The sequence below is a fragment of the Neoarius graeffei genome, chromosome 15 (assembly GCF_027579695.1).
Source record: "Neoarius graeffei isolate fNeoGra1 chromosome 15, fNeoGra1.pri, whole genome shotgun sequence".
In the NCBI taxonomy this organism is placed as follows: domain Eukaryota; kingdom Metazoa; phylum Chordata; class Actinopteri; order Siluriformes; family Ariidae; genus Neoarius; species Neoarius graeffei.
The window spans coordinates 58,966,852-58,988,395 of NC_083583.1; the positions used below are offsets into that span (position 1 = coordinate 58,966,852).

The 21,544-nt window shown below is 39.7% G+C and overlaps 1 protein-coding gene across 1 annotated transcript; it reads left to right on the plus strand.

Moving 5' to 3' along the window:
- The first annotated feature begins 35 nt into the window (after positions 1-35).
- On the plus strand, positions 36-20,980 carry col9a1a (collagen, type IX, alpha 1a). Its single transcript, XM_060940603.1, has 32 exons — positions 36-110; positions 496-561; positions 736-774; positions 876-938; positions 6,992-7,045; positions 7,164-7,199; positions 10,459-10,482; positions 10,617-10,670; positions 10,756-10,809; positions 10,995-11,027; positions 11,322-11,378; positions 11,509-11,562; positions 11,745-11,798; positions 11,928-11,981; positions 12,076-12,129; positions 13,150-13,203; positions 13,326-13,379; positions 13,485-13,538; positions 13,689-13,742; positions 14,060-14,104; positions 14,269-14,322; positions 14,569-14,622; positions 14,746-14,799; positions 15,727-15,798; positions 18,202-18,237; positions 18,345-18,389; positions 18,536-18,568; positions 18,683-18,829; positions 19,039-19,093; positions 19,208-19,396; positions 19,576-19,653; positions 20,674-20,980. The coding sequence occupies exons 1-32, from the start codon at positions 36-38 to the stop codon at positions 20,874-20,876; spliced, it is 2,052 nt and encodes a 683-aa protein (XP_060796586.1). The 3' UTR covers positions 20,877-20,980.
- Positions 20,981-21,544: the final 564 nt, after the last annotated feature.

The window sequence follows — 21,544 nt, forward strand, 5'->3', positions numbered from 1 at the left end:
GGACTTTTTACATTCTCCGAGACATCAGGGAGACCATGGCGTACGCCAGGACTCTCCAGGCCTCCTTACTGGTGATTTTACTGCAAACAATCCTCATCTGTTCAGCTCAGGTAAGTTACAATCAAGGGGCTGTTGTTCAGATGGAGTCTGGAGTGACTGTGAAGGACCTTATTGTCTCTAATGTGATGTATTTAGAATTAATTAATTATAATTGTTTGTTGTTTTTCTTTAACCTAATTATATTTTAAGGAGTATTTATGTCCACTTTCTACATCAGTGTCTCTATGATATGGACAATAATAATAATAATAATAATAATAATAATAATAATAATAATAATGATATTCTCATGGCTTTCATTGTTGGGAAGCTCAGTAGAAAAACCTTTCACATATTATGATGAATTACCATTACCAAATGATGATTCGATCATGTGTGTGTGTGTGTGTGTATGTGTGTGTGTGTGTGTGCGTGCGTGCACACGCACCCTTTTAGAGGGGCCCGGTTGGTCCTAGGGGGCTACCTGGCCCTCCAGGTTTTCCTGGCATTGACGGCATTGACGTAAGTCCTACTTTGGAAATGTTCTTCAACATCTTCTCTTTTATCGATATCTTTATTTGAGTAGTTCAGAGATGATCAGAGAAAACTCTGTGATGTATCATTTCTATGAGCACTTTGTGTTTGTTTGTTTGTTTGTTTGTTTGTTTGTTTGTTTGTTTGTTTGTTTGTTTGTAGGGAGAAAGGGGTACAGACCCTGGTCCAGATGGTCCTCCAGTAAGTAGTTGATCAAGTTGTAATTGAAGACAAATTCCTGCCTTGCCGCCGTGTATACATGCATCATAACATTTCACACTTTACTCTTTATTATATTGTAGGGCCAAGATGGAGATGATGGAAAAAATGGTTCTAATGGACTACCAGGAAATCCAGGAGCAGACGTAGGTCTTATACGTTCTTTCTGCATTTATTTTAATATCGTCTGATAACGGTGTTGAAAGCTCTTCATTTCTGAATAATATCTGTCATGGCAGGACACACATGCTCTATAGAGCACACATACTTTCTGTAGTTTACCTTGGCCCCAAAGGAAAAAATAAGCTGAGGAAACTTGAAAAAACATGATGGACATCAATTTGGCCATTCAGAGCGAGCAAATGAGAGAGAGAGAGAGAGAGAGAGAGAGAGAGAGAGAGAGCGCACCCCATATGGGCTTCATGCAGACAGAAGCCTTTTTGTGTGTAAGGAGGAAGGCTGAGGGTCTGGACTGCCACTGCTTTGGATGGAATGGTGCCTCATGCTAAGGAAGACGAGACAAAATGGCTCCTGTATGCTGTCCACACTGGCCATGGTGCTCACTGTTAAAGAAGAGATTGAGAGTAATCATGTAAAAAATATTTCTTGAGATACATTACAGGCATTTAGCAGACGATCTTATCCAGAGCGACATACAACATACCCGGAGCAGTTGGGGGTTAGATGCCTTTCTCAAGGGTACTTCAGACATACCTGCTGGTCCAGGGAATTGAACCAACAACCTTTTGGTCCCAAAGCTGCTTCTCTAACATTTGATATGACTATGCTATGACTTCCTCGTGTTATTGTGAATAATTATAACAATGGATAATGTGATGCAACAGCAACAAACTAGTTTATTCCTACCATTATATTAATTGGGTTGAAGACAAACGAGCACATTTTAGAGTGGTGTATCTTAGACTTTATGTGCTCAGTTGCTGTCGTGCTGAAATTTGCTTTGCTCCTTATATACTGAAGGGGTAGAAGGCGGAGTCAAATACACAGCAGCTGTGATTCAGAGTCTTGTCAGAATTTTTTTTTTGTCATCACTCACAGATATCTGACCTCTAACATCTCGATATCAAATATTTTCTTTGACTTCAGTATTTTGCTTGCAGCCTTTAGACTTTAATTCCACTTGGCATATTTACATGATTACATACTGATATGTACAGTGGTGCTTGAAAGTTTGTGGACCCTTTAGAATTTTCTATATTTCTGAATAAATATGACTTAAAACATCATCAGATTTTCACACAAGTCCTAAAAGTAGATAAAGAGAACCCAGTTAAACAAATGAGACAAAAATATTATACTTGGTCATTTATCTACTGAGAAAAATAATCCAATATTACATATCTCTGAGTGGCAAAAGTATGTGAACCTCTTGGATTAGCAGTTAATTTGAAGGTGAAATTAGAGTCAGGTGTTTTCAATCAATTGGGATGGCAATCAGGTGTGAGTGGGCACCCTGTTTTATTTAAAGAACAGGGATTGATCAAAGTCTGATCTTCACAACACATGTTTGTGGAAATGTATCATGGCATGAACAAAGGAGGTTTCTGAGGACCTCAGAAAAAGCGTTGTTGATGCTCATCAGGCTGGAAAAGGTTACAAAACCATCTGTAAAGGGTTTGGACTCCACCAATCCACAGTCAGACAGATTGTGTACAAATGGAGGAAATTCAAGACCATTGTTACCCTCCCCAGGAGTGGTCGACCAACAACGATCACTCCAAGAGTAAGGCGTTTAATAGTCGGCGAGGTCACAAAGGACCCCAGGGTAACTTCTAAGCAACTGAAGGCCTCTCTCACATTGGCTAATGTTAATGTTCATGAGTCCACCATCAGGAGAACACTGAACAACAGTGGTCTGCATGGCAGAGTTGCAAGGAGAAAGCCACTGCTCTCCAAAAAGAACATTGCTGCTTGTCTGTAGTTTGCTAAAGATCATGTGGACAAGCCAGAAGGCTATTGGAAAAATGTTCTGTGGATGGACGAGACCAAAATAGAATTTTGGTTTAAATGAGAAGCATTATGTTTGCAGAAAGGAAACCACTGCATTACAGCATAAGAACCTTATCCCAGCTGTGAAACATGGTGGTGGTAGTATCATGGTTTGGGCCTGTTTTGCTGCATCTGGGCCAGGACAGCTTGCCATCATTGATGGAACAATGAATTCTGAATTATACCAGTGAATTCTAAAGGAAAATGTCAGGACATCTGTCCATGAACTGAATCTCAAGAGAAGGTGGGTCATGCAGCAAGACAACGACCCTCAGCACACAAGTCGTTCTACCAAAGAATGGTTAAAGAAGAATAAAGTTAATGTTTTGGAATGGCCAAGTCAAAGTCCTGACCTTAATCCAATCCAAATGTTGTGGAAGGACCTGAAGTGAGCAGTTCATGTGAGGAAACCCACCAACATCCCAGAGTTGAAGCTGTTTTGTTCAGAGGAATGGGCTAAAATTCCTCCAGGCTGGTGTGCAAGACTGATCAGCAGTTACCGAAAACGTTTAGTTGCAGTTATTGCTGCACAAGGGGGTCACACCAGATACTGAAAGCAAAGGTTCACATACTTTTGCCACTCACAGATATGTAATACTGGATCATTTTCCTCAATAAATAAATGACCAAGTATAATATTTTTGTCTCATCTGTTTAACTGGGTTCTCTTCATCTACTTTTCAGACTTGTGTGAAAATCTGATGATGTTTTAGGTCATATTTATGCAGAAATATAGAAAATTCTAAAGGGTTCACAAACTTTCAAGCACCACTGTACATATATCCTTACATACTGAGACCATATTCAGAGTTGACAACTTAAATTGGAAACTTGAGTTCGTAAGCTAGATCAGTAGACAAGTGAAGAAAGTGTTCTGTATTCAGGGACTTAACTTAATTTTCTGGGCCATTAGGATTATTGAAGTATTGTTCAGTATTCTTGAATAAATCTGAATTTTTAATCATTATTTTTTAAATTTGTTTTTTTATTTCATTTATTTAGGTTTTTTTTTTATTAGCAGTATGTGAGGGCAGGATAGCTTCAGTTGTGTCAGCTGAGCTTATTAGAACAGTCCTAGTCATGATATTATTTGCAGTCTTTGCAAATTTGTTTAGCAACCTGAAATCCATTTATACAAATTGTGTAGCAGCCGATTAAATCACACTTTGAAATAACTGTAGTTATTAGATAATAATAATAATAATAATCTCATCTCATCTCATTATCTCTAGCCGCTTTATCCTTCTACAGGGTCGCAGGCAAGCTGGAGCCTATCCCAGCTGACTATGGGCGAAAGGCGGGGTACACCCTGGACAAGTCGCCAGGTCATCACAGGGCTGACACATAGACACAGACAACCATTCACACTCACATTCACACCTACGGTCAATTTAGAGTCACCAGTTAACCTAACCTGCATGTCTTTGGACTGTGGGGGAAACCGGAGCACCCGGAGGAAACCCACGCGGACACGGGGAGAACATGCAAACTCCGCACAGAAAGGCCCTCGCCGGCCCCGGGGCTCGAACCCAGGACCTTCTTGCTGTGAGGCGACAGCGCTAACCACTACACCACCGTGCCGCCCTAATAATAATAATAATAATAATAATAATAACAATAACAATAATAATAATAATACATTCTTTATTAAAGGGGTGGGAAGGGTGAGAAAGACTGCCGAAGGGAGCTGCAGCAGTGTGTATACTGTATATGGTCCAACATCCCAGAGTTGAAGCTGTTCTGTACAGAGGAATAGGCTAAAATTTCTCCACGCTGATGTACAGGACTGATCAACAGTTACCAGAAACGTTTAGTTGCAGTTATTGCTGCACAAGGGGTCTGAAAGCAAAGGTTCACATACTTTTGCCACTCACAGATATGTAATATTGGGTCATTTTCCTCAGTAAATAAATAATCAAGTATAATATTTTTTGTCTAGTTTGCTTAATTGGGTCCTCTTTATCTACTTGTAGAAAATCTGATGACGTTTTAGGTCAGAAATATAGAAAATTCTAAAGGGTTTACAAACTTTTAAGCACCTCTATCTATCTATCTATCTATCTATCTATCTATCTATCTATCTATCTATCTATCTATCTATCTATCTATCTATCTATCTATCTATCTATCTATCATATGATATATGCATGATACTACACAGTTGCGTGAAGATATGAAGTTTATCTTTGAGTGGTGAACATATTTTCAACACGAGAAGATAAACTTCATATCTTTGCATGACTGTGTAATATTATTTATATTATATGGACACAGCCACAAAAAAACAACAACTGCAAGTTAATCAAAAGAATTTTGAACCGGTTCGCCATTTTGACAATGCTTGGCTACTCAGCAGGAAAACACTGGGAGTGACGTCATCAGAGTGAAATATCGGGAATTATTCTCCATACAGGACACTTTTTCCATGGAATAAAACGTGTTCTATTCCCTTCTAGCAGGTTTTATTCATTTGGTTTGTTAGCATGCAATATTGTTAGCATATCGCTTATCCTACGTGTATTACGCCACTCTACCCAATGGAGAATGAGCGTTGAATATGGTTTACGATATTGCCTGGTTGTCAAGACAACATGATGTCACATGTCAGAGCTGATGCAAATGTAAACAAACATGGCCCTCAGGTTCGCATCGTTAAGTACGGAAGATATTGAGAAAATTTTGAAAGAGAAAGACGCATTGAACACCTGAAAGGCTACCAAAACTTCATTAGGTCATTAGAATATTGTTCCATCAAATGTGTATGTATAATAATAATAATAATAATAATAATAATAATATTGGTTGGCTTTTTTTTGTGGTCTATCAAATATATTCTATTCAGCTACTTGTCTTTGAGTCATTCAATATCATGTTAGCTGAATAGAATATATCTGATATACCACTCAACACCAGCCAATATTATTTAAATATGCCACTCAGATCCGGGATGTGTTTCATATGAAAAATGCGAGTTTTTCAACATGAGAAGATAAACTTCATATCTTCAAGCCAACGTGTGATTTTTCTTTTTATTATATCGACACATTCACAAACAAAAAGTCCCCAAATTTATCACAACAATTCATCGATTTCCTCATGAGTGACATATAGAGATTTATGTCACAGTTTTGTGTCTCCATGTCCCGGATGGAGCTCGTATAAAAAGTACGAGTGGCGTATTTCCCAGTAAAACACTCATGTCCATAATGTGTGTGTGTATATATATGTATGTATGTATATTGGACACACCTTCTAATTCACTGTTTTTTTTTATTTTATTAATTAAAAGACACTTCATGTCTTAAAGTAATGATGAATGTCGTTTCTCTTTACTTGGTTGCTCAGTTCTTGACATAATATGGATTACTAGTTGTGGAATAGGGTTATTTACTGTATGTTTATTATTTACTATTTACTGTTTGATCTCAAACACATTAAGAAGGTAAGAAATTGCGCTAATTAACTTTTGACGAGACACACCTGTTAACTGAAAAGCATTCCAGGTGACTATCTCATGAAGCTGGTTAAGATAATGCCAATAGTGTGTAAAGCGTCATCAAGGTAAATGCTGGCTACGCTGAAGAATCTAAAATATGAAACAGACTTTTTTTTTTTGTTTACTACATAACCCCAAATGTTATTTCACAGTTTTTATGTCTTCAGTATTGTTCTACAATGTAGAAAATACAAAATACAGAAACTCCCTTTTGCTAAATTTGCCCCATGCACACATCTGTGAAGCAACGTCTTGGTCAGTAGATGAAGTCTGAATGCTGCTTTCAGTATTGACTCTTCACTACATACTGGTACATTTAGTTCCACTCTAAACATGGCCTTATATGAGTACATGTTATTTTAACCTCTCATCCAGACTTGTATTCCTCACACATGTAACGCCATAACTTTCCTATTACATTCACTATACATATTGAATAAGATGAATAACTGAATATTAAGCCAGGAGGTTATGGGGTTATATACATTTGTCTTCTCTGCACACATCCTTGCCATAGTACGTATAGTAGTTTAGTTCTAAGCACTGAAATATACTGTCAGTGTGCTGAGTCGCGTAGGCTCAGTAGTGTAACACTTCTCAAATAATAGATCACTTGTACACATTCTACATGTAAAAGTATATCCAGTATATTTCATTTCTATAAACTTTAATTGGCTATGTTTATTTCCTCAGGGTTTGACTGGGCCTGTTGGAGATTCTGGCCCAGTTGGGCCCATTGGACCAAAAGTAAGTCACATGTTATAAATGCAAAAATCCATGATATGATATGGAATGTAATTTAAATCCATTTTATGAAAAGTACAGACACTTCCTGAGTTGTGTAATATTTATTGGATGCTGTTAGGGTGAACCTGGTGATCCTGGACCTAGAGGACTACCTGTAAGTAAACACAATTTCAACTCAATCCAGATTCTTTAACTTGTTGCATATTTTACGTTTTCTTAATTAGTTTGAAATGAATTAGCCTAGGCATGGTGGTGTAGTGGTTAGCACCATCGCCTCACAGAAAGAAGGTTCTGGGTTCGAGCCCAGTGGCCGACGGGAACCTTTCTGTGTAGAGTTTGCATGTTCTCCCTGTGTCCGCATGGGTTTTCCCCACAGTCCAAAGACATGCAGGTTAGGTTAATTGGTGGCTCTAAATTGACCGTAGGTGTGAATGCGAGTGTGAATGGTTGTTTGTCGCTATGTGTCAGCTCTGCGATAACCTGGCGACTTGTCCAGAGTGTACCCCGCCTCTCGTCCATAGTCAGCTGGGATAGGCTCCAGCCTGCCTGCAACCCTGCACAGGATAAGCGGCTACAGATAATGGATGGATGAATTAATCTATTTTATTATCACACCAGTAGACAAGCCATAGACAAGTGAAAATTCTGCATCTATTTCGATTATTTATGAATGTTTACCTTTGCCAGCTGTGTTGGAGGAGGTGATGTTTTCTCCTCCATTTTGTTTGTCTGTTCCCAACATATCTCAAAAAGTAGTGAATGGATTTTGATCAAATTCGGAGGAAAGGTGAGCCATGGGCCATGGAACAATTGTTTAGATTTTGATGGAAATCCAGATATGTATGTGCAGGATTTTTTTTGCCTGTTCTCAACATAACTCAAAAAGTAGTGAATGGATTTTGATGAAATTTGGTGCACAGCTTTAGTATTATCCAAGGTTCGAGTGATTTGATTTTGATTTTCAACAGTAGAGAAGCTAACTAATCCCCCACCACAATCAGCACCTGACCTTCTCTCAGTTAATAAATGCAATTAGTTTGCATCCTTCTTCAAAGGTAAAATTGATAAAATACGGCAGAATATTGCTCATAATATATCTCAGTTGCAAATAATTGAAAAGCTGCAATCACCAGTGACACAGACAGACAATTTCAACACAATGTCAGAATTTTGTTTGATTGATTACGAGACTCTTGAAAAAACTGTACAAAATCTCAGTTCCTCAACATCTGAATTGGACATTCTGCCCACCAACTTTAAGTCTGTTCTTCACCTCATAATTACAGATGTGCTTCAGATCATAAATACATCCCTTGAGACTGGCATTGTTCCTGTGTCCCTGAAAAAAGCCGTTGTAAAGCCCCTACTTAAAAAGAATAATCTGGATGCTTCAGTATTAAACAACTACAGGCCAATATCAAATCTACCATTCATCGGGAAAATCCTTGAAAAAATTGTCTTTAATCAATTAACTGCCTTCTTGATATCAAACAGCTGTTTTGATAACTTTCAGTCAGGATTTCGTGCCAATCATAGCACTGAAACAGCACTGATTAAAGTTATAAATGGCATACACCTTAATACTGATGCAGGCAAAACATCGGTCCTGGTGTTACTGGACCTCAGTGCAGCTTTTGATACTGTTGATCACAACATACTGCTATATCAACTTGAACACTGGGTTGGGTTGACTGGTAAAGTTATCGATTGGTTAAAATCATACTTAAAAGATAGAAGCTTCTTTGTTACCATGGGAAATTGTACCTCAACATCAATGTCCTTGACCTGTGGTGTCCCCCAGGGGTCGATTCTTGGACAATTACTATTCAACCTTTATATGCTCCCACTTGGACAAATTATCAAGAACAACTCAATTTTGTATCACTGCTATGCAGATGACACCCAAATTTATTTTGCTCTATCACCTAATGATTATGCCCCCCTTGAATGTCTCTACCAGTGTATCGACCAAATCAACAACTGGATGTCAAAAAATTTTCTTCAGCTGAACACAGATAAAACAGAAGTAATTCTATTTGGGGAAAAAAGATGAAAGACTCAAGATTACCACTATTCTTGACACAAAGGGGATTAAAACAAAAGATATGGTTAAAAATCTCGGTGTTTTCATGGACAGCGAGCTAAACTTTGACAGTCACGTGAAAGCAATTACTAAAACATAATTTTATCACCTAAAAAACATTTCCAAACTAAGAGGACTTATGTCAAAAAATGATCTGGAAAAACTTATACATGCCTTCATCTCTAGTAGGGTTGACTACTGCAATGGCCTTTTCACAGGCCTGCCAAAAAAGACCATCAAACGACTTCAGCTGGTTCAAAATGCAGCGGCGAGGGTTCTCACACGAACAAAAAGAACAGAGCACATTACTCCAATTCTAAGGTCCCTTCACTGGCTTACAGTAAGCTACAGAATTGACTGTAGCTTTGCTTGAAGTATTGCTGCTGGTGTACAAATCTCTAAATAGTACAGGGCCCATTTACCTCTCTGATATGTTGCAGTGGCCTAACCCAATCAGATCTACCAGATCGCAGCAGCAAAATTTACTGGTAAAACTTGTCGTTAAAACAAAGTGTGGTGAAGCAGCTTTTAGTTACTATGCAGTACAGCTATGGAACCAACTCCCAGAGGACATCAAAAATGCTCCTGCTGTTGGTAGCTTCAAATCTAGACTAAAGACCAGGCTGTTCTCAGATGCTTTCTGCTAACTGATTAATAGTGTCATCTTTTACATGTTTTAAACTTTCCTAACTTTTATAGTCTCTGCATGTTTTAAACTTGACTTAAATTTTATTCTATTTTATTCTGCTGTTTTTTTTTACTGAACTTTTACTTCATTTTATTATTTTATTTCTACTATTGTTTAATTCTTATTATTTTTCTTCCCCATTTATTTTATGTAATTTTATTTTCTATTGTTTACTGTTTTGCTTTTACTTCTGTAAAGCACATTGAATTGCCACTGTGTATGAAATGTGCTATATAAATAAACTTGCCTTGCCTTGATAAAATGTGGCTTGGTGGAGGTATACACTCTACCGAGTGTCCTTCTAGTTTTTAAATGTCTTTGCTCTGGAGGAATGCTTGAGGTGAAAATGTCCAACTGATTCAAAAAGCATAATAAATATCATAAAAATAAAATCAGAAAATGAATGCATGTTAAAAAAAATCTCATCGTGTATAGTGCAATAAAGATTATGCGACAGATTTCCTGTTTATTATTCAGTGTAAGTTATTAATGATATAATTACTGATTACACACTGTATAGTAATACATTAAATATTTAATGGTTAATTTTTTTGCACTTGAATGATTTTACTTTATGAAGTATTGATTTATTAATTCCTGTTTCTGTACTGATTCAGATTTTGTTTTCTCTTTTAACTTTAGGGCGTTGGAGAGGATGGAGAACCTGTAAGTTTATTCTTTTTACTCCATTTTTCTTTTATATTACTGATAATTACTACTGATATTAATTTATCTGTTGTAGTCGCCATGCTGGTTTTTAAATGACTGTCTTTCCCATGATTTGCATGTTTCCTTGGAAGGGTACAGATGGAGAAGATGGATTGCCAGGAGAAATGGGCAAAGCTGGACCTCCAGTATGTAGGCTCTTAAATATAGTGTTAAAGTTACCATCAAGCCACCAAACAATGATCTTTTAATGCTGTGTATGATGCGTAATAGGGAAGCCGTGGATTGAGAGGATCTGTTGGCCTTCCAGGACCAGCAGGACTGAGAGTAAGTCCGGCTAAATATGTTTATATACTGTATGTACATTTTCATATTGCATTGTCATCCATGTTTACAGGCTAAACGCATATGAGTTTCAGGGTTTTTTTAAATTACATGTGATTCATTCATTCATCTCAGTGTGAGTGTTGTTAAAATTGGGGATGATTTTCTCTGTTTGAAACACTTCTTAGGGCCCTCCTGGGGTTTGGAACGGTGAAGAATTGGTAAGAAAGTATTACATTACAAAGTTTCGGCTGATAAATTGTGTCTCACTGATGCCATAAAATTGTATAATAGTTATGTTTGTTTGTCTTGTTGATGTCAAAAGACTATAAAATTATATTTGTAATAACATATGAATAATTTTACACATAGCACTACTGCAATATTATAAACATATATTTGAGTTAAATCGATCTTTATTAAGGATTGACTTGACTTGACCTGACTATGGAAAAGTGTGTGTTTTTTGTCATATGTATTCATGTCCTAATCATGGTTTTGATTTTGTTTTGCAGTGTCCAAATTCATGCACACGTGGACTGACCGGCCATAGTGGACTACCAGGAATGAAGGTGAGTTAAACTTAAACTAAAAAGTGACTGAATGCCAAAACTAAGCTAATCTTTTTTTTGTTTACCAAGTAGCAACGCTTGGCATATCCAAAGAGGAACTTGATTCTGATGCTGTTCTTTGTGCATGCAGGGCCACAAAGGTGTCAAAGGTGAATCTGGAGAACCAGGAAGACAAGGACATAAGGTAACGACTATAAATGAGTTCAGGTTTGGTGCTAGTCATATTTCAGTATTTTAAACCGATGTTTAGTTTGCGATCAGCAAACAGTACTGAACGGGCATTAAAAATATATGTACGTGTTGAGATTAATTGTCGAGGTTGTGAATGAGTTGTTTAAAAGTACTGTTGCTCATATTTTCTCTAAGGGTGAAGAGGGAGAACAAGGGCCCCCTGGAGAACTTGGAACACAAGGGAAACCTGTAAAATGTTTCTCATGGACATACTTTTAATAAATACTTATTTATCATTGAAGCCCTTGTTAAATTTAATATCTTCGTTTACCATCTTTGTTTATTCAGCCACTGTGAATATGTGCATTGGAATTTTAGGGTCCACAGGGACTAAGAGGGATCACTGGTTTGATGGGTCCTAAAGGTGACCGGGTAAAGACGAACATATTCCAAGCTTCATAATGAAATACTTTAATAAGTGGCTGCTTTACTATAAAATGTCTGTACATTTTCTCATATAAAATAGGGCCCTCGTGGGATAGATGGCAGCGTGGGTCTTCAGGGCATTCAAGGAGCTCCGGTAAGTGCACGCCTTCAGCACAGTAGCCCAGAATGTCAGTACCTTCTTAATTGTAGCATGCATTCTCAAGGAGCATGCATCATGTTGTTTTTCTGTCCAAATGAACCTGCCTGTGCTTGTTGTCTTTCTTTATGCGATGATCTCATGATAATCACTTTTTCCAAACCTGATATTGTGAGTTATTTTAAGAATTGACAGTGAAATATTAACATTAAATGTTAACATTGACAGAATCCACTTTTACAAAAGAATTACTGTAAATGGGTTCCTGAAAACCATACATCATTCCAACAAGGAAGACACAGTGCTCCTGGAGCATAGAAGTTTAACAGCCTTGCTCAAGGGCCCCAGCAGCTTGTCTATACTGGGGCTTGAACCCATGACCTTCAGTACAGTAACCCAGAGCAGAGAGGTTTAATAGCCTTGCTCAAGGAGCCCAACAGTGGCAGCTTTTCTATGCTGGGGCTTGAACCCATGACCTTCAGCACAATAACCCAGAGCAGAGAGGTTTAATGGCCTTGCTCAAGGGCCCCAAAAGTATAAGCTTGTCTTTGCTAGGGCTTGAACCCCTGACCTTCAGCACAGTAGCCCAGAACCTTCTTAATTGTAGCAATTAAGCTTAAAGACCCTTGATGCAAGGGTCTTTAATGACCCTTGAGAAAGGTAATTAAACCTCTCTGCAGCACAGAACTCCAGAGCAGAGAGGGTTAATGACCTTGCTCAAGGGCCCCAATAGTGGCAGGTCTATTCTGGGGCTTGAACCCATGACCTTCAGCACAGTAATTCAGAGCAGAGAGGTTTAATGGCCTTGCTCAAGGGCCCCAACAGTGGCAGCTTGTCTATGCTTGAACCCATGACCTTCAACACAGTAATCCAGAGCCTTAGTCATTGAGCCACCACAATCATACTGGCATTAGTAATTTAGTCATTTGCAACATCTGATTCCTCCATTAATTTCGAGCCTGTGAGCATGTTTACACAGTTTATCGAGAATAATAATGATGATGAACATGTCTTTAGGGTGATCGAGGGCAAAGAGGAAGAATGGGTGAGACTGGACCAAAGGGAGTTCCAGTGAGTATTAGCAAACAAAACATTTACCTTTAGTACATTGTCTTGTAGGGGCATCAAATTATAAGACAAAAACAAAATCCAACAAGAAATGAAACAATGAAATGAAATTTGTGTTATTTCAGGGGCCTGTGGGACTTCAAGGGATTTTAGGTTTACCGGGACCTAAAGGAGGACCTGTAAGGCCACATTCATTAATATGAACATTTCACTTATTGAATCAACAAATCTCCGTACAAGTGTAGTAGGAAGTACAGTGAGCATTCCTGTTTTTTTTCCCAAAGGGTTGGCCAGGAATAGATGCTCGTGAGGGTATCCCAGGATTGCCAGGCGTGAAGGTAATATCAATAATTCAAACTTCAAACAAGATCATAAACGGAAACTCTACTTCACGTCATTTTCTTTGCTATGCTGCAACTAAGATGCCTGTGTAAGCGAGTTTGTATTTTACTGAAGGTGTTCCTCAAGTCTGTCACTCTCTGTTGTAGGGTATCCCTGGCAAAGCAGGTCCTCCTGGTGAAGCTGGCCTTCAAGGCCTGCCTGTACGTATGACCTTTTGAACTTGCATGATAAAGATTAATAAATCATTTTGAACAGGGTTTCCTCTGGGTTCTCTGGTTTCCTCACACCTCGCTAAGTCGGTGGAGTGGGATGAGCACATGAAATTGTGTACCCTGTTACGGATTGGCATCGCATCCAGGGTGTTCGGGTGATGAGCTCTGGATCCACAGCAGGATAAAGCGGTTACTGAAAATGAATTCGTGACATCAGTTTGAACAGAACGAGAATGACTGATTGATAAATGTAACAAGCAAGCATTTGAATACATCAACAATGACAGGTCTTTTATTTCCTTTAGGGTTTGCCAGGCATCCAAGGTGCAAACGGTGAGAGTGGGCAGAAGGTAGGCATTCACTATTTTCCATGTCACAATGACTGAATCTATAAATTGTAGTATTCAGGTAGATACACTAAGATGTGACAAGACAAGAAGAAACCTAGTACAATAACGCATTGTGGACAAGCACAGATTAGAGTGTGTATGTTATGCTCTCTGGTCTCCTGTAGGGAAACTCTGGTGAGCCCGGCGTGGCAGGACCACTTGGAAACAGCGGAATACAAGTGAGTGGATTATAAATGCTTTTCTGTGGAATAATGAACAGGGGTGGGTTTCCCAAAAGCATCGCAGCACAAAGATCATTGTTAAATGGTAGAGCGAGCAGCACAATGAACACTCTCTCTCCTAGTTAAGACGCTCTTAGCATTAAGAGGCTTTTAGGAAACCCAACCCAGAACGGTTGGCAAGTGATGCCTTACTCGAGTGGATGTTTCTTCACCTGCTAAGCGATGCTTGTTGATTGATTTCAGGGTGAACGTGGTGAACAGGGAGAAGTGGGACCAGTAGGACCAAGAGGTGGGCCAGTGAGTATGCTTCCACTTCCAGATCACTGCAAACTGCAGACACAGAACTATCACTTGAATAATGTAATGCCTGCATTCTTGTGTCTTCTTCTTCTCTCTCTCTCTCTCGCTCTGATTCTGTAGGGTGAGAGAGGCGTGAGGGGTCCAGATGGGCCTCAAGGGCAGTCAGGTCCAAGGGTGAGTATCTCTTAACTCCAGGCAAAGACATAATCAATAACACCACAATACAATAATATCGTGGTACCATTTCAGTGGTAGTGCTAATAGTTGATAGAAAGAATTTCATGTAGAGATAAAAGACCAAGAGAGAAAATAATGAGAAGCACCGATAGGAATTAAGAATGAAAGGACGGAAAGACTAAGAGTGAAGAGAACAACAAAGAGAAGAACAAGAATAAGAATGAGAGAGGAAAGGAAGGATACAGGCGCAAAGGATTGCAATTGAAAAAAACGTTACTGTTAAAGGAAACATGAAACTTTTTTTTTTGCTTGAAAGTATGATATACGCAATAACCAGTATATCAGTTTTAGTTATGAAAGTGCAAATATAGTGATAACTAGTGTATACAAAAAAACCCCACCTTTCATTCTATGTAAAGAGCCCATATGGTAATATACGGTATTTATTCTCTCCTTGCTGAGAATTCTTTATAGTCCGTGACATTGTCTTATATATTATACAGTTGAAATGTTTAACAATCCCAGACATGCAAGACTTGGTCCATATTTCCATATTTTGTGCTCGGTTTATCATTCCGATTGTAGTGAAATATCTTAATAAAGAGCTTTCTCGCTGTGACACAGTGATCAGTGCTGCGAAAGAGCCATGAATAGAGTGTTGTTATTGAAACTGCGGTGCTCAGGCTTATTTTCTTTGGTAAGAGGATATTCGGGGTAGATCAGGGGTCTGAAAGAAGCCTCTGTTCAGCAGGAATTCCTTAAACCAGCCAGGCTAAAGGCATCAAGCAATCAGGACCCATATTCACACACAGCGAACGAGCAGCACACAGCCCCAGGAGCACACTGCTTACAAAGTCATGTCCTTTTTTATATTATTTTTTTGTGGTTTGCATAATGCATAAATGATTCTGTGTGTGTGTGTAGGGACTGAAAGGGAATCTTGGTTTACCTGGCGTTCCAGGTGCACCTGGCTTTCGTGGTCAGAAAGGTGACAAGGTAAGGCGAGGATTTAAAAAATAATAATTAACAGTCAGAGTTTAAAAGTCACTTTATGTTCTGCTTAGTTCCATTTTTTTCACACAATGCTAATTTATCATGCAAAACTAATACAAAAACACAGAGTATGTTGTTGCTATGGGACGATTATCAGTGTCAAGCTGGTGTGATTCGTGAGGGACCATGACAACCTCAGAGTGGATTATTTTCCTATAACAGCACTCCTGAAGTTTCTCATATACCTGCCAACAATAACAACTTTTCATCTCATCTCATTATCTCTAGCCACTTTATCCTTCTACAGGGTCGCAGGCAAGCTGGAGCCTATCCCAGCTGACTACGGGCGAAAGGCGGGGTACACCCTGGACAAGTCGCCAGGTCATCACAGGGCTGACACATAGACACAGACAACCGTTCACACTCACATTCACACCTACGGTCAATTTAGAGTCACCAGTTAACCTAACCTGCATGTCTTTGGACTGTGGGGGAAACCGGAGCACCCGGAGGAAACCCACGCGGACACGGGGAGAACATGCAAACTCCACACAGAAAGGCCCTCGCCGGCCCCGGGGCTCGAACCCAGGACCTTCTTGCTGTGAGGCGACAGCGCTAACCACTACACCACCGTGCCGCCACAACTTTTCATTTTTTTTTTTAAATAAACAATGTCATTTTTAACCATTTATAGTTAGATTTCATGTTGTGGAACATCTGTGAAGCAAGTTAGTTCCTGTTATCGCTCATGATATTGTAGATTCTGATCTATATGTGATATTGTGATATAAATGTATGCTCCCTCATGAGCTTCTCTTTTTTGTCTCTCAAGAAAGTTAATAAGACCAAAAAAATAAATAAATAAATAAATAAATAAATAAATGCAGCTTGTCATGTTACTGAGAAACAGGAAAGTGCAAAAAGTCCCCTGTACTGAAGATTCTCTTCTGGCGGAAAACACACTGGCCAATATAAAGCGCTGACACTCGAGACTCCTTCAATGAATAATACGTTTTCTTTGTTACATAATAAAAAACAGGCGGCACAGTGGTGTAGTGATTAGCGCTGTCGCCTCACAGCAAGAAGGTCCGGGTTCGAGCCCTGTGGCCGGCGAGGGCCTTTCTGTGTGGAGTTTGCATGTTGTCCCCGTGTCCGCGTGGGTTTCCTCCGGGTGCTCCGGTTTCCCCCACAGTCCAAAGACATGCAGGTTAGGTTAACTGGCGACTCTAAATTGACCTTAGGTGTGAATGTGAGTGTGAATGGTTGTCTGTGTCTATGTGTCAGCCCTGTGATGACCTGGCGACTTGTCCAGGGTGTACCCTGCCTTTCGCCCGTAGTCAACTGGGATAGGCTCCAGCTTGCCTGTGACCCTGTAGAACAGGATAAAGCGGCTACAGATAATGAGATGAGATAATAAAAAACAGCTTGTAATTCGCCTTCGAATATCTGCCATAATCTAAGAGTCCAAGTGAACGAGCCGTCAGAGCTGCTGTTATAGAAAATGAATCCACACTTTTGGTCCAATCAGATTTGAGAGTTCATCAGCACTGTGGTATCTTTCATCATCTTGTAGAGTTGTCCAGTGTACTCCATTCTACCGCATTACATCAGGAGGTCCAAGTCCTTGGTACTCGGTACTCACTGACCCGACAATGTTTCCTCACGCCAGTGCTGTAGTCGAATCACTAAACCTCGAGTCCAAGTCCAGTCTTGAGTCCCCGGTGTTCAAGTCTGAGTCAAGTCGAAGTCATTAAAGAAAATTTTGAGTCGAGTCCGAGAACAAGACTCCAACCGCACCATTTGACAGTGGCCATTGCTGCCTTTATGTGAAAGCGTTTACAGTGCATGTGCGAGAGTCTGCTTGGTGCGCGTGCTGTCCGGAGCGTGTCTGAGAGTCTATCTGATGCATGCGCCAAAGCATGCAGGTGTGACACTCTTGCATGAAATTCCTACAAAAATTCATGTAAATATAAATATCTAATGCCAAATTATTATGGTATGTTACAAAAAATAAAGAAAAAATCCGAGTCCTCGTCTCCAATTTACGAGTCCCAATGCAGTTAACGTATGAGTCTGAGTCCAAATCCGAGTCATCAGTGCACAAGTCTAAGTCAAGTCACGAGTCCTTAAAATTAGGGCATGAGTCGGACTCAAGTACTACAAGCCTGCTTCACATAAACAAACTTGCTTCAATTTAAGATATGAAACCTAAAAGCCTGTAAATAACATGTAAAAGGAAAAGAATAAATTGTGTACTATATTATATTTCTGCAAGAGAGGGTTTAAGATCCATTGATATACAGCAGTAAAAACATTGAAAATAAACAAAATATCAAAACTGCATGTTTAGTTTTAGGGAAATAGTCTTATGATATTTGACTAACTGCTTTTTCTGATCATCATCAGGGCGCAGTTGGTCTCACTGGTCCAAAAGGCGTGCAGGTAGGCCTATATTATCCATCTGTGTAGAATCTACCTTCAAAACCCATCATTTATATGTTTATCTGTTGTATGTTAATCCGGAAGCTGGTGTGTGTGTGTGTGTTTAGGGAGCCCCTGGTGAAGAGGGAACTCCAGGAGAAAAAGGGGACGTAGTATGTAACTCAAAAGATATTATTTGAATTATTTGCTCTAGTAGGAGTCAATATTTCTGCTTACAGGCTGAATCTCATAATTACTGACTTGCTGTTAGAAAATTTGTGAGTCACAACTAACTTTTGAAATTCCGTCTTTCCTGCAGGGTGATCAAGGGGAACCAGGCGAGAAAGGCTCGGTGAGTGTGGCCTCATTAGTACTGGCATAACCTCAGAATTCCATGAGGATTCGCATATTGTTAGATCAAAACATGGCAGGTCACTTCTTCATGTCTGGATTTGCTGTTGTTCAGCTGGGAAAACCTGGTGAGACAGGAAACAAAGGTCCAGACGGAATGCGTGGACAGCAGGGACCTGAAGGTGAACCAGGTCGGACAGGACCCAGAGGCATGCAGGGAGACCAAGGAGAACATGGCTTACCTGGTCCACAAGGACGACCGGTACGCTCTTTATCCTTAACATATCCAGGCAGATTCGTTAGTGCACTACAGCCGACCAGCTGGAGCCTGATTTGAAGTATGAGAGCTGACAGTTTTATGCTGCTAATCCTCTTAACCACCCAGATTTTGTGGATCATGTGATTTGTACAGTTACACAACAGTCCCTGTAGTGAAATGACTATTCCTGGATCACTGTCACTTTGTTGCAGGGTCGAGGACCAACAGATCAACACATCAAGCATGTCTGTATGAGGGTTATGCAAGGTCCGTGTTTAATACACGAACAACAAATTACATCATGACATGAGATCATACATGATATAAGTCCGCTATTACCAGCTCAAGTTTGACTAAAGCCTCGAACCTGTTCTATCACAGAGCAGCTCGCTCATCTTGCAGCTAGCCTGATGAGGCCTCTGTCTGGCATTGCTGGCTTGCAAGGTCCTCCTGGCCCTCCTGGTCCCCCTGGCTCGTCTGGACTGAATGGCTTCCCAGGACACAGTGGACCCAGAGGGTTGCCAGGTCTTAAAGGACCTCCTGGACATATCGGACTAAAAGGACCTAAAGGTACAGGGTGACACATACATTTATGACAGAGTTTAATTGCTTTAACTTTGCCATAAGCCATATTACCACTCACGAGTACTTATTTCTTCGTGTCCATGGCGTTCAAAAACTGCAACAAAAGCGTACATTTAAAATAAATTGCAGATTCCTCATAATTTCTGTATAATTGTGTAACTAAGGTGACATGGGAGACAGAGGAGACAGAGGACCTACAGTACAAGGGCCTAAAGGCATTCCTGGGCCACCAGGTCTTCCAGGTGAGTTTATACACTTTAATAAGTTGACATAAGTAAGGAATAAAATATGACGGGGTGAAGTTATACTACAACAGATGCCAATTTTTAATTTATGAATTTTAACCATTTATAATTGTATTTAATGTTATGGAACGTCTGTGAAAGTTGTTAGTTGCTGTTACATTGTAGCAGCTATAAACATCCTGCACTAGTCTCTCTCTCTGTCTTTTTTCTCTTTCTTCAAGTTGTCAAAATTGAAAGGACAAAAAATATAGCTTGGCATATTATCCAGAAACAAAGCACTGTCGCTTAAGGCTCATTTCATAGCTATTTCATTTATTTATAATTAGTTTTAAATAGGTGGTGTAGTGGTTAACACTGTTGCCTCACAGTAAGAAGGTTCTGGGTTCGAACCTCACCACTGATGGGGGGCCTTTCTGCATGTTCTCTCCGTGTCTGTGTGGGTTTCCTCCCACAGTCCAAAGATTAGGTTGCACAAGCCAGTGCATACTTAGTGCCAGCCCCAAGCCCAGATAGACTGCGGAGGGTTGCGTCAGAAAGGGCAGCTGGTGTAAAACCTATGCCCAATCAAAGATATGGATCTCGATGATCTGCTGTCGCGACCTCTAGTGGGAGCAGCCAAAAGAAGACGAGCCTTAGATTACGTAGCGTGTCTGCCAGTGAAACAACGTATCGGAAAATGAATGAACACCTTCTGGCGAATTCAACAGTGGTGAGGTTTAAAAGCCATTGTTCTTTTTAAACATAATACAGTGCGATTTTACTCCCTGCCTCATGATACACTAAACTAAAACATGCACATATGGCAGCCGAAAAATTCAGAAGCAAATGAAGGAATTCTGTATTTATTTCCATGAACATTGTTTATATTGCTAATCACTGAGGGTGAAAATAGAGATGGTTACAGTATCCATTGCTGTAAATTGCCTGTTTCATGTCCAGCAGCCACTAAGACTCATCCACCATTCTTTATCAAAAGACCTCACACAGATGCATGTACATGCCTCTGTAATTTCTCAGGTGAGTCCGGGCTGCCTGCATATGGCAACCATGGGCGTGATGGTATGAGAGGGCCTCGTGGCGTACCCGGAATGCCCGGCGTTCCAGGACCTCCTGGTCCTCCTGGTCGTGATGGATACTGCGAGCCAACACAGTGTGCCCTCAGCGCAGTAGTACCACCATCTCCCAAAGAATACAGCATGAAGGGACCAGACGGGCTTTAAAGTGGCTGCAGAATTGAAGTCCAAAGACTAACAGAAGGGAAGTCCTTCACCAACGGAGTGTTTATTTCAAGGGGTACTTTTTTCTGCACTCACAGTGCGATATGTCCACAGTGCATTCTGATTTTCCTTAAAGATATACAGGACCATGGGAAGATTTTAAGCCTTAAAATATTTGAGACACATCTTTACATTTATAAGGGGATGAACGTTCCAGTGTGCAGAAATGAACTTCCTATAAAAGACATGAATTAATCATTTGTAAATGGTCACTCATGCAAGAAAAAAAGAAGTTACATAAGACATCCTGGGGAGAGATTTTTCCAACTCAAGTGCAACAGTGCGCTCCTGCCTTTACAGAGTAACCATAAAAATGTACTAAAGTCTTCATGTATAGTCATGTTTAAAATGCACGATGTTTATACACTAGTACATAATGTAAATACAGTTTTATCGTTACCTCAAATTGACTGTTCATATTTCTCCATGCCAATTTTTAAATTTTCAGAATTAAAAAATAATTCCTAAAATCAGTGTAAATCATTTTGAACATTCACTTTGCTCAATTCCATGTAAGTGTTAATCTTATTACCCCATCAGTACAGTCTACTAGCTACATTCAATGTGTGAACTTTTTAAAAATGGTATTATTTATTTTCTAAAAAGGTTCA

Bases quoted from the DNA above. Each gene is read 5' to 3' on its own strand.
- col9a1a (XM_060940603.1), top strand. From the start codon at position 36: ATGGCGTACGCCAGGACTCTCCAGGCCTCCTTACTGGTGATTTTACTG. The intron at 11,982-12,075 runs GTAAAGACGAAC...CATATAAAATAG, and splicing joins TGGGTCCTAAAGGTGACCGG to GGCCCTCGTGGGATAGATGG. The intron at 13,539-13,688 runs GTAATATCAATA...TCTCTGTTGTAG, and splicing joins CAGGATTGCCAGGCGTGAAG to GGTATCCCTGGCAAAGCAGG.